Source organism: Oncorhynchus keta, chromosome 11 (assembly GCF_023373465.1).
Source record: "Oncorhynchus keta strain PuntledgeMale-10-30-2019 chromosome 11, Oket_V2, whole genome shotgun sequence".
Classification (NCBI taxonomy): Eukaryota; Metazoa; Chordata; class Actinopteri; order Salmoniformes; family Salmonidae; genus Oncorhynchus; species Oncorhynchus keta.
The window spans coordinates 40,736,060-40,749,584 of record NC_068431.1 but is presented as its reverse complement, the minus strand read 5'-3'; the positions used below and the strand labels follow the sequence as shown (position 1 = coordinate 40,749,584).

The following is a 13,525-nucleotide window of genomic DNA, read 5'->3' as shown; positions in this document are numbered from 1 at the left end:
CATTAGGTGCCCTTTGGCAAACTCCAAGTGGGCTGTCAAAAGCCTTTTACTGGCTTTCTGTTTGGCCACTCTACCAAAAATGCCTGATTAGTGGAGTGCTGTAGAGATGGTTGTACTTCTGGAAGTTTATTCCATCTCCACAGAGGAACTCTGGAGCTCTGTCAGAGTGACCATTGGGTTCTTGGTCACCTCCCTGGCCAAGGCCCTTCTCCCCAGATTGCTCAGTTTGGTTGGGTGGCCAGCTCTAGGAAGAGTCTTGGTGGTTCCAAACTTCTTCCATTTAATAAAGATGGATGCCACTGTGTTCTTGGGGACCTTCAATGCTGCAGACATTTTTTGGTACCCTTCCCCAGATCTGTGCCTCGACACAATCCTGTCTCTGAGGTCTACGAACAATTCCATGGACCTCATGGCTTGGTTTTTGCTCTGACGTGCACTGTCAAATGTGGAACCTTATTTAGACCGGTGTGTGCATTTCCAAATCATGTCCAATCAATTTAATTTACCACAGGTGGACTGTTTCTAAAAACAAATTTTCACTCTGTCATTATGGGTTATTTTGTGTAGATTGATGAGGAAAACATGTTATATATTACATTTTAGAATAAGGCTGTAATGAAAGAAAATCATTATACACCGAATACACTGTATGGGTGGCACAAATTGTGATATGGGGAAGGGGAGTGGGAAGGGTATATGCAAATTAAATACTTTATATTATTTACTATAGTTAAAAGGTAGTGTTTTTGCGGACCTTACTGTAATTTTACTAGCTTTTTCCCCCTATAGTATTCTACAATATACTACAATATTTAGGTCTGAAAGAAATTTGCATTTGTAAGTGTAATTCCCCTTTAATTGCGCATCTGGCCCTTTAATTGTGCATCTAGCAAGTGAGGAATGTGCTGTCTAATGTGCCGGTCTAGCGATTGTTCTGTACTGCTCCTATTCGTTTCATGGAAAAGTTTGCAAATAACAAATAATAGATACAAATTATATTCTTACTCATGATATTCTTCTGCCAGGTAAGCCTACTTTGCAGTTAACATTTAATTGAGAAGGTTTTGGAAAAAGTATTTCTGTCAACCCATTAGATGGTTATCACACACGATTACACACGGTGTGATTGACAAACGCGCACACCACACAAACAGACATAGTCAATATTGCTGGAAATTAACTTGCAGATATTGGGTGTTTCTCAATATGCATATTACCGTGCTCCACACTCTCATGCTCCAAATGCATTTTCCGAGGACGTTCGCTTGAGTATGTTTTTCTGAGTATGAGAGTGTGGAAAACGCTTAACACATTTAATTTGAGAAGCACTTGCACTCCCCCTACTGTATTACCTTATACTGCATCTCCCATTCACTGAACCTTCGTCCACAATGGCAAAAATAGAAACTAAACAACATATACACAAACTAAATGTTTTACTTCATAACTATCAGCTTACTATATGTGAATCTTAATAATGTAGCTAACCAGACAGTATAAAAGGCCAAAATGACCTAAAACCAATGTTATCCAAGGTCGATGTCAATTCTTTGTGGATAGCTAGCTAAAAATTATTTGTGGCTATCTGGCTAGCTAACAATAGTAGCTAGCCAGTTAGCTCTATTGACTTACGACCTACACACACACACTACAGTGGGTATTGTAGGCAGGTAACCATGCCAAAATTAACACAGCATGTATTTATTAATGTATCAAGATAAATTGTAGTCAGGCAACAAATGAGATGTGAATAGGCTAAATTTAATTCTGAAGTCGAAGTGTATATTCTCTCGCTTCAGCTCAAATAATGGCCGCCATTGATTTCAAGACATTTTTTAGGTGGTTGTGTCAAATTGATTAGCATACTTTCCGTTGAAGCTTGCATCGATACATGCTTCAAAATATGTACAAATGGAGTACGCATTTGAGAAGTGCCCTACGTACTCCGTTTCGCATACTTTAATTTGGACTCATACTCCGACCCTCTCGTTCTCCAATTTGCATGCTTGGAGCCCGGTAGTGTTATATAAATATTCATACACATAGCTCATATATTATACAGCGTTAAGCTAATCCGCCTGACTCAAGTCATCTTATGTACCCCTGCTAAAACCGGAACTAGCTCACACAGCCAGCAATAAAACTACCCCCTAACACTATCCCCTCAGCTTGTTGTCTTACGACCCCAGGAAACAAAGACATTCCATCGCATGAACACATACACCCAGCCATAGTAAACTGCTCCTCTACCTCACAAACCCCTGAGACAAACATAAACAGTCTTCACCTCTTTTACTGGTCGGGTGCCCAGAACAGAAGACTGCTGTGCACCAATGGGGGCTTCTACTCTGGCTAGAGCGGGTCCGCCTCCAACCCTACGGGACCATTCAGAAGACGTCACGACAAGGCTATACCTACTTTATTCTAGGTATAAAAATGAATGTAACCTTTGTATAAGTCCTCTTTTTCACCTGACCCCTCATCGGGTTATATGAACTAGATCCGTGCACGATGTAGAACAAGATATCTTTGACCAATAAACTGACTTTTTGATACACCTGATTCCACTCTGTCCAGCGTCGTTGATCTGCATTCCCTCTCCAGTATGAAACACTAACAGTAGTATGCATTTTGAGAAACACCCAATGTGTTGATTAGATAGTAGTTGGGAGCTTGTGGTTTCTGATACTTGTGAGATTTGTTTATGACAGTTTTCGGTGCAACACTTGAAAATGGAATGTACTTTCATAATTGTTTGGCGACCTAGTCATAGGTGTGCTGCAAGCCACTGGTACCTCACAATTGACCTGTTAGAGACCCATGTTCTATAGTAAGTGCTACATATGATCGAGGGATACTACAGTGTGTAGTATAGTATACTACAGTTAACTACAGAATTATACAGTAAGTACTGTAGTATTCTATAGTAAACTGTAGTGTTTTTTCATGTGGGTGGGCTCAACGTGGCTTCCTCAGCAGTTACATGTGCCAGGCAGCCTCTCCAAACTGAGGGCCAGGAAGTGTATGGGAAATGTTAATGAGCTGTCCACACAAGGCTGGCCAGGGACATGAGAAACACACACACATCGGGAGAGACTCTCTTTGGCATGGCTTCCTTCGATTGTGTTTGATGAGGCTCTCTCAGAAGCACACATTCCTCTTTCATGCCTTCATCTGAGTATGGAGCTTATTGGTGATGAAACAGATTACATCCCTGTGACAAACGTGATTCATCAAATAAGGACGTGGTAAAATGTGAGCCTTTATGTCAGGTGTGTGCGTACTGGTAGCGAAGTCAGGTGCAGAGAGTTGTGAACAGGCGCACACTTTATTGAGGCAGGAGACACCAACAGACTGCGTCAAAACCTCCAGCCCATAGACAAAAGTGCAAAACGAGCAAAACAGTCACAATAATTTGTTTAACAAAAAACATCTTCGTGAACAACACGGTATAAGCAAACCAGTCTGGCGCGTCACAAATTAACACGTAACACAAACAATTTCACACAAAGACATGAGCGGGAACAGAGGAATAAATACCTGCAGTGTGATTGGGGAATGAAAACCAGGTGTGCAGGGAACAAGACAAAACAAAGGGATCAATGAAAAATGGAGTGGCGATGGCTAGAAAGCCAGTGACGTCGACCGCAGAACGCCGCCTGAACAAGAAGAGGAGCCGACTTCGGCGGAAGTCATGACACTTTAAGACGTGAGACTTGTGGAATATGATGAAAATATTTTCAGCAATAAGAGTATGGATCATTCAAAACTTGAAAATAATTAAGAAAAAGCCAGATTCATCTATTAACCCTGCACAAAGCAAAACCAATATAAATATTGGCAAAAGTAAAATCAGCATCTTTCAGTAAAACTATCAGTAAAGTATTTTTGTACTCTTCTTGCTTCAGGGCTGAGCTCCTCATTAGCTGGCAAAGATCCATGGTTATAGAGATGCTCTAAAAAGCCTTGTATTATTCATTATGCTTTCCCAGGTGTTACTCCACATGCGTACATTGAACTGTTTAAGTAAGAATAAAGGCTAAATGATAAGACCAACCCTCACTTTCATTACACATTGGCAGTATTATTGGTTTTGCTATCCTCCATGTGCACAGCCATGTAAGTTAATTGAGATTTACAACCACTGGTTCAGGTACAAACAATAAATAAAATAAATAAAACAAAAAATAAAAACTACCTCGGATAGTTAACTGCTTTGTTAGAAAATAGAGGGAACCCAGACAACTGCTGCCTACAACTGCAGAATTCCCCTAGATCCTTTTCCAAATGGAACATTTTTCTGTTTGATATTATCACTGATCTCAGAGCTGTTGGAGTCTCCAGGGAGGGCTCTGTGGTGACACTAGTGATTTCAGGCCTATTTGCTTTGAGCCTTACAAATGGGAGGGCCAGTGGGCTGCTCTCCTTGGGATTTAGAGCCAGTAGGCAGAACTGGAGGGCTGTCTTTGTGATTACAGCAACCAAACAAACAGTATATTTTGTGACCATGAGGCCTCATTATACTGTGCTTACATTTAATTATGGTCTCATAATTGCTTACTTCCACATCAGACACTATTGCATCTTGTTGATGTTTAGTGCAATGATATTACTAAGAAAGGCAAACTTTTCCACAGGTGGGGAATACCTTTATTCATATGTATCAGAGCAAATGCTAAAGAATATGAAAGCTGAGCTTAAAGGACATTTTGCAATGACATTTAAAATCAATGGCAAAAAAACGTTGCTTCCATGTGCATCCTGTTTAAAGAGAACTAGACCAGAGGCATGCATTTCTTGTCAGGGTGAGGTCAGCCCTCTATATACACTGGGTTTGTGTTTGTGGATATTTATATTGCCTCAGAGAGGGTAAAGTTGGACACCCATAGGCTCTTGCAGACCGTGACAAATTCAATTTTGATCTAAAGAGTCTTCCTGAAATCAAAGTCCATGAATAGATTTGACTTATATGTCATGTTGTCAATGTAGATCTTAGTCATGTCAGTCATGTCATGAATTTAAAACCACTCCCAGTCTCCTATTGGTCCAGGCTCCATTACTCAGCTCACAACATTCAGGATGTCCACGTTCTCATATCTGCTGTTTAGTTTTGCCATAGAAGGAAACGCCTGCTACCAGTACAGACGTAGGATCTTAATTTGAGCCAGTTTGCTATAGCAGGAAAATAATCCTGCAGCAACAGGAAATGTGAATTATTATGTGGATTATAATTAACGGTGGGAATTACAAACTTCAGAAGCCTTTTTAAGCCTCAGTTCTCCTGCAATAGGGTGAACAAATTAAGATCCTATGTCTGTATGTAGTGGAGGCAGGTCAGACTGGAGGGGTGAGTCAGTCAGGCTGTGGTCTGCTCAGCTCCATGCTGTAGATGTGGCTGTGGGAGACAGGCCTCCTGCTCCTCTCCCAGACGCTGCACTGCTGAGGAGACACCTGCAGCCACATCACAGTCAGGACCTGTCACAGCCAATGATGGGTGGCATTTGGCAGAGAAGGATCATGCAATGGTGCTGTCTCTGAAAGTCATTGTGTCCTCTCGTCTCTCCTCCGCCTACACATATGTTCACACGCATGCGCGGCCACACACGCCCACGGACGGACATGCACACGCAGACACACTTGAACATTGTTTTTTCATTTGGATGAGTCATGTCCTGGTTCCATAGCTGAGCGGATGCTCAATGTCTCTCCTTTCCCTGTTGGACCTCACCTAAACATCAGGCCCTTTGTAAGGAGAGGAGGACTATTCCTTCTGGGCTGTCAGAGTGTGTGTGGCCATGGCTTGGTTTAAAAAGAGCCTTTAATAATTTGTCCCTGTTTGCCAGGTTCGATTTATCCCTGTGACAGGTTTCTTGAACCCGACTCCTCATGCTCTCACGTAAGATATCCAGCACTTTAAAAACCAGGAGCCTCGTTTCTTGCCAAGACCAAATCCTGAACATGACCAGGCCGCCGCAACCAACTTCACTGTGAAACCACTGTACCTTGGAGACGTGTAACACTAGCCAACATGTTCACTTTAAGTGCATTTCACTTCAACAGGGCCTGTTAGCGCATGTAAAAGAGTAGTCCTAGGGAATAGATGCTCATGAAAGCCAGTATAATTTTTCATTTGGTCCAACTACGATGAGTGATTCATAGGAACTGCCCCCCCCCCAAAAAAAAAAATATTTGAACACCTTTTGTTTTTACAGATGTTGAGTGTGAAAACACCAGCAATAAATTGTTTATTTATCTTTCTGCCAATATACAGTATGATATTTATTTATTTGAAAGTAGAAAGAGCCTTAGCTTGATGAAACATGGGTCCAGAATATAAGGCTAGTTCATGGATCATTTTCAATGGTCTGGGTGCCCGTTGGCTCCACCGTTGGCTCTCATGACATATTTCTGAGGTCATTAAAAGTCAGTGGAGCAAGGTCAGGATTCGGGATGGAGCCACCAGCTGGAATGTCGGCATCACCAAGGCCAATAAACACAGATTGTCTTTCAGAGTGTGGACTCTTTATTTGCTTTGATTGCTAAGGCCAAACTAATAACTTTGTGTAATGTAAGCAGTCAGGAACTGGAGGGTAATTAGAAAAGGTCTGTTTCTGCCTGTTAGATTTCTAGCACAACACTTGGGCCCTTAGTCTTTGGACTTTTGGCTGGGGGAATCTTGAGACCTTATACGCGTATCTAGAGAAGGAACAACATTGGGGGTGGAGGGTGGGGTGGGTGGGGGGTCTGAACCTCACAAGCAACTTGATGTTCTCACGACTCACAAGTGTTTGTTTAATAGCTTGGGGATAGAGTTGTTTATTTTAACCCGGGCTACAAGTCTTGCCATACTCTTGCACAATGATACTCTCTTTCGGCTTGGGGAGAAGTGTGTGCATTGAAATGGTCCTAGCAGAGTTTTGGACAGAAAGCCAAAGGCACTTTCTAATGATACAAAGACATCATTATGGGTAGGAGTTGTGCACGGTCACCCAGTACTAAGCACTCCTGTGTTTCTGCACTGCAACAGACATTGTGGAGGAAGTTGTTTTTTAATCCACTGAGCAAAAAGCACATCTTCCAAGATTTCCCCCTAGATTCCAACAATCTTTCAACCAAATAAAATGCTGCAGGACAGCAATCAACACTCAATATATCGGCACAACAACAAACCAGCCTAAAGAAATCTCTGAACTTGAATCCAACCATGCCACCGTATTCCATGACCAAAACAGTCTACTATTTTAACACTGCCAATTCTAGTCTGCATAGGACACATTGGTTGCCATGGATAGGGAAACAAAAACATACACACATGCTTTGTTTTTGTTTTTGACCAACAGGGTAGATAGAGTAATCCATAAACATAATTTATAATGATGTTACAAAAACCAAAACCTAGCCTACGGACAGGGTTGTTTAGGTTACTTTCTAAATGTTTTTTATTTATTTATTTTTATTTTATTTCACCTTTATTTAACCAGGTAGGCCAGTTGAGAGCAACTGACCTGGCCAAGATAAAGCAAAGCGACAAAAACAACAACACTGAGGTAAGGAAATAAATATGCAATAGTGGCAAAATAATTACAATTTAGCATTAACACTGGAGTGATGGATGTGCAAGTAGAGATAGTGGGGTGCAAAATAGCAAAAAAACAATATGGGGATGAGGTAGTTGGGTGTGCTATTTACAGATTGGCTGTGTACATATACAGTGATCGGTAATCTGCTTTGACAGCTGATGCTTTAAATTAGTGAGGGAGATATAAGTCTCCAACTTCAGTGATTTTTGCAATTCGTTCCAGTCATTGGCTGCAGAGAACTGGAAGGAAAGGAGGCCAAAAGGAGGTGTTGGCTTTGGGGATAACCAGTGAAATAAACCTGCTGGAGCGCGTGCTACTGGTGGGTGTTGCTAAGAGACCAGTGAGCTGAGATAAGGCGGGGCTTTACCTAGCAAAGACTTATAGATGACCTGGAGCCAGTTGGTTTGGCGACGAATATGTAGCGAGGGCTACGCAATCTGTTTCTAGTTGCAGTTGCTTGATAAAGTATTCACCCCCGTGGCATTTTTCCTATGTTGTTGCCTTACAACCTGGAAATAAAATGATTTTTGGGGGGTTTGTATCAGTTGATTTACACAACTGCCTACCACTTTAAAATAAGAAATAAGAAATAGAAAAGCAAACAAGAAATAGGACAAAACACAGAACTTGAATGTGCATAACTATTCACCCCCCCCCCAAAGTCAATACTTTGTAGAGACACCTTTTCAGCAATTACAGCTGCAAGTCTCTTGGGGAGTGTCTATAAGCTTGGCACATCTAGACACTGGGATTTCCCCCCATTCTTCAAGGCAAAACTGCTCCTCCATTCCAATCTCAAATCTCTGGAAGACTGAAACAGGTTTCCCTTAAGAATTTCCTTGTATTTAGCGCCATCCATCATTCCTTCAATTCTGACCAGTTTTCCAGTCCCTGCCGATGAAAACATCCCCACAGCATTTTGCTGCCTTCACCATGCTTCACTGTGGGGATGTTGTTCTCGGGGTGATGGGAGGTGTTGGGTTTGCGCCAGACATAGCATTTTCCTTGATGGCCAAAAAGCTACATTTTAGTCTCATCTGACCAAAGTACCTCCTTCCATATGTTTGGGGAGTCTCCCACATGTTTTTTGGCGAACACAAAACATGTTTGCTTATTTTTTCTTTAAGCAATGGCTTTTTTCTGTCCACTCTTCCGTAAAGCCCAGCTCTGTGGAGTGTATGGCTTAAAGTAGTCGTATGGACAGACACTCCAATCTCCGCTGTGGAGCTTTGCAGCTCCTTCAGGGTTATCTTTGTTGCCTCTCTGATTAATGCCCTCCTTGCCTGGTCCTTGAGTTTTGGTGAGCGGCCCTCTCTTGGCAGGTGTGTTGTGGTGCCATATTCTTTCCATTTTATAATTATGGATTTAATGGTACTCCGTGGGATGTTCAAAGTTTCAGATATTTTTTTATAATCTTACCCTGATCTGCACTTCTCCACAGCTTTGCCCCTGACCTGTTTGGAGAGCTCCTTGGTCTTCATGGTGCCTATTGCTTGGTGGTGCCCCTTGCTTAGTGGTGGTGCAGACCCTGGGGCCTTTCAGAACATGTGTATATATACTGAGATTATGTGACAGATCATGTGACACTTAAATAAGTCCACCTGTGTGCATTCTAATGAATTATGTGACTTCTGAAGGTAATTGGGTGCAGTAGATCTTATTTAGGGGCTTCATAGCAAAGTGGCTGAATAGATGTGTTACGGCTCTCATTTGTGGAATGAGCGGACCAAGGTGCAGCGTCGTAGGCCTACATCGTTGTTATTATTAATGACACCAAAAGCAAAATGACAACGACAAAAATGAAAGCGCACAGTTCTGTAAGGCAAAATAAACTACAAAGAAAACAAGATCCCACAAACCCCAAAAGGAAAAAAAACCCAATGAAGATATATATTTACATTAAAAACTAAAGTCTGTCACATTTCCAGTCATTCCAAGTAATGAAATACCCTGGAAATATACTGTAGATTAATCAAATTGTTTTACCTGAACAAACCCCCCAAAACAAAGAACTTATTAGTCTACTCTGTTGTTTATGTTTTTGTTGTCATGGAAGATTGATCGGGCTCATTGCTTCAAAACATTATTGAAAAAGATTTCTGCTCCCATGGAATGGTATGCTTTGAGCATTACCGAAAAGTGCTATTTGCAAAACGTGAAAAAGGAATGCCATATGCTGCATTTAGGCACATTGTTTTTTGTTTGTGACACCATAGAATACAGAATTGGAATAATGAATACATTTTTTGGGATCTCTATGGGTGACACTTTGATATTTCGATAATTTGCCTAACAAAAGTGTACGATTTTTTTCCGTTAGACATTTCGATTTTTTGTGAATCAGCACCAATTAGATTAGAATGGAGCACAACACCACGGAACTCCCTCAAACTTGTATTCTATAGGCTGAGATCCCCCCTATGCAGCAATTGCAAGAGCACAATTTTGACTGGCTGTCCACGGGTTGCACAAACCATTATTGATAGGCAGCTTAGCCTACACTACTTTAAATCCAACATTATTGGGTTAAAATACACCTATACATTTGTGAATAGCCATCCACAACCACCGCAATCCTTAAGGATTGAATAATTGAGAGAAGCTGTGTGATTCACATACACTACATGACCAAAAGTATGTGGAAAACCTGCTCGTCGAACATCTCATCCCAAAAATCATGGGCATTAATATGGAGTTGGTCAGCACCAATTAGATTAGAATGGAGCACAACACCACGGAACAACTTGCAGGCTTGTTTTCGAGTTTGCTGTGCGTTTTGTTGCCAACCTATTTTGCTACCTGACAACTTTACGATTTTCACTTTTTAATTACCGTTCATATATTTATTTATTTTTTCCTAAACTTTTTCACTCCGGACGCTTTATCTGGACACGATTCGTCAGGACCTCCAACAGCCGAAGCTAAGTAGTAACATTAACATGATGCCTTCTAATTGTAGTCGCTGTACTCGCCTTACGGCGAGGATAGCTGTGCTACAAGCCCAGCTTCAGACGCAATCGTTAGGCAAGGGTAATTTCAGTGTAGGAAAGGATGAAACAGTGTCTGTGCCACCAGTAAGTACAGATAGTAGTATAAATCCCCTGGCACAGTCCCCGCAGCCGGACAACTTTCTCACAGTTTCTGGAAGGAAATGCTGTAGGAAAGCTCAACCGGTGTCGCTCATTCAGCCGACAGAAACTTTCAACCGTTTTCCCCATTAAGCAGCGGGTAGGAGTCAGAGGCCGAGTCTTCTCTGGTCTCTACTCCTCCCGTTACGGGGTCTGAGACGCCGAAGCTTCCCACCATTAGCTCTGACAAATTGAAAACTTTACTCATTGGCGACTCCATTACCCGCAGTATTAGACTTAAAACGAATCATCCAGCGATCATACACTGTTTACCAGGGGGCAGGGCTACCGACGTTAAGGCTAATCTGAAGATGGTGCTGGCTAAAGCTAAAAATGGCGAGTGTAGAGAGTATAGAGATATTGTTATCCACGTTGGCACCAACGATGTTAGGATGAAACAGCCAGAGATCACCAAGCGCAACATAGCTTCTGCGTGCATATCAGCTATAAAGATGTGTTGTCATCGAGTAATTGTCTCTGGCCCCCTCCCAGTTAGGGGGAGTGATGAGCTCTACAGCAGAGTCTCACAACTCAATTGCTGGTTGAAAACTGTTTTCTGCCCCTCCCAAAAGATAGAATTTGTAGATAACTGGCCCTCTTTCTGGGACTCGCCCACAAACAGGACCAAGCATGACCTGCTGAGGAGTGACGGACTCCATCCTAGCTGGAGGGGTGCTCTTATCTTATCTACCAACATAGACAGGACTCTAACTCCTCTAGCTCCACAATGAAATAGGGTGCAGGCCAGGCAGCAGGCTGTTAGCCAGCCTGCCAGCAGAGTGTAGTCTGCCACTAGCACAGTCAGTGTAGTCAGCTCAGCTATCACCATTGAGACCGTGTCTGTGCCTCGACCTAGGTTGGGCAAAACTAAACATGGCGGTGTTATCGGCCTATATCGAATCTTCCATTCCTCTCAATTTTTTTAGAAAAGGCTGTTGCGTAGCAACTCACTGCCTTCCTGAAGACAAACAATGTATACGAAATGCTTCAGTCTGGTTTTAGACCCCATCATAGCACTGAGACAGCACTTGTGAAGGTGGTAAATGACATTTTAATGGCATCGGACCGAGGCTCTGCATCTGTCCTCGTGCTCCTAGACCTTAGTGCTGCTTTTGATACCATCGATCACCACATTCTTTTGGAGAGATTGGAAACCCAAATTGGTCTACACGGACATGTTCTGGCCTGGTTTAGATCTTATCTGTCGGAAAGATAGCAGTTTGTCTCTGTGAATGGTTTGTCCTCTGACAAATCAACTGTAAATTTCGGTGTTCCTCAAGGAACTGTTTTAGGACTACTATTGTTTTCACTGTACATTTTACCTCTTGGGGATGTTATTCGAAAACATAATGTTAACTTTCACTGCTATGCGGATGACACACAGCTGTACATTTCAATGAAACATGGTGAAGCCCCAAAATTGCCCTCGCTGGAAGCATGTGTTTCAGACATAAGGAAGTGGATGGCTGCAAACTTTCTACTATTAAACTCGGACAAAACAGAGATGCTTGTTCTAGGTCCCAAGAAACAAAGAGATCTTCTGTTGAATCTGACAATTAATCTTAATGGTTGTACAGTCGTCTCAAATAAAACTGTGAAGAACCTCGGCGTTACTCTGGACCCTGATCTCTCTTTTGAAGAACATATCAAGACCATTTCGAGGACAGCTTTTTTCCATCTACGTAATATTGCAAAAATCAGAAACTTTCTGTCCACAAATGATGCAGAAAAATTAATCCATGCTTTTGTCACTTCTAGGTTAGACTACTGCAATGCTCTACTTTCCGGCTACCCGGATAAAGCACTAAATAAACTTCAGTTAGTGCAAAATACGGCTGCTAGAATCCTGACTAGAACCAAAACATTTGATCATATTACTCCAGTGCTAGCCTCTCTACACTGGCCTCCTGTCAAAGCAAGGGCTGATTTCAAGGTTTTACTGCTAACCTACAAAGCATTACATGGGCTTGCTCCTACCTATCTCTCTGATTTGGTCCTGCCGTACATACCTACACGTATGCTACGGTCACAAGACGCAGGCCTCCTAATTGTCCCTAGAATTTCTAAGCAAACAGCTGGAGGCAGGGCTTTCTCCTATAGAGCTCCATTTTTATGGAACGGTATGCCTACCCATGTCAGAGACGCAAACTCGGTCTCAACCTTTAAGTCTTTACTGAAGACTCATCTCTTCAGTGGGTCATATGATTGAGTGTAGTCTGGCCCAGGAGTGGGAAGGTGAATGGAAAGGCTCTGGAGCAACGAACCGCCCTTGCTGTCTCTGCCTGGCCGGTTCCCCTCTTTCCACTGGGATTCTCTGCCTCTAACCCTATTACAGGGGCTGAGTCACTGGCTTACTGGGGCCTGAGTGGGTTGATTCACTGTTGTGGTCATCCTGTCTGGGTTGGCGCCCCCCCTTTGGGTTGTGCCGTGGCGGAGATCTTTGTGGGCTATACTCAGCCTTGTCTCAGGATGGTAAGTTGGTGGTTGAAGATATCCCTCTAGTGGTGTGGGGGCTGTGCTTTGGCAAAGTGGGTGGGGTTATATCCTTCCTGTTTGGCCCTGTCCGAGGGTGTCCTCGGATGGGGCCACAGTCTCTCCTGACCCCTCCTGTCTCAGCCTCCAGTATTTATGCTGCAGTAGTTTGTGTCGGGGGGCTAGGGTCAGTTTGTTATATCTGGAGTACTTCTGTGTGCGTTCTCTAATTCTCTCCTTCTTTCTTTCTCTCTCTCGGACGACCTGAGCCCTAGGACCATGCCCCAGGACTACCTGACATGATGGCTCCTTGCTGTCCCCAGTCCACCTGGCCATGCTGCTGCT

The 13,525-nt window shown here is 42.7% G+C and overlaps 1 protein-coding gene across 1 annotated transcript; it reads left to right on the top strand.

Annotated features, from left to right (window-relative positions):
- Positions 1–5,079: 5,079 nt before the first annotated feature.
- Positions 5,080–13,057, top strand: LOC127906228 (uncharacterized). The gene is made up of 2 exons (XM_052457527.1): positions 5,080–5,146; positions 11,989–13,057. The coding sequence occupies exons 1-2, from the start codon at positions 5,080–5,082 to the stop codon at positions 12,915–12,917; spliced, it is 996 nt and encodes a 331-aa protein (XP_052313487.1). The 3' UTR covers positions 12,918–13,057.
- The last annotated feature ends 468 nt before the right edge of the window (positions 13,058–13,525 follow it).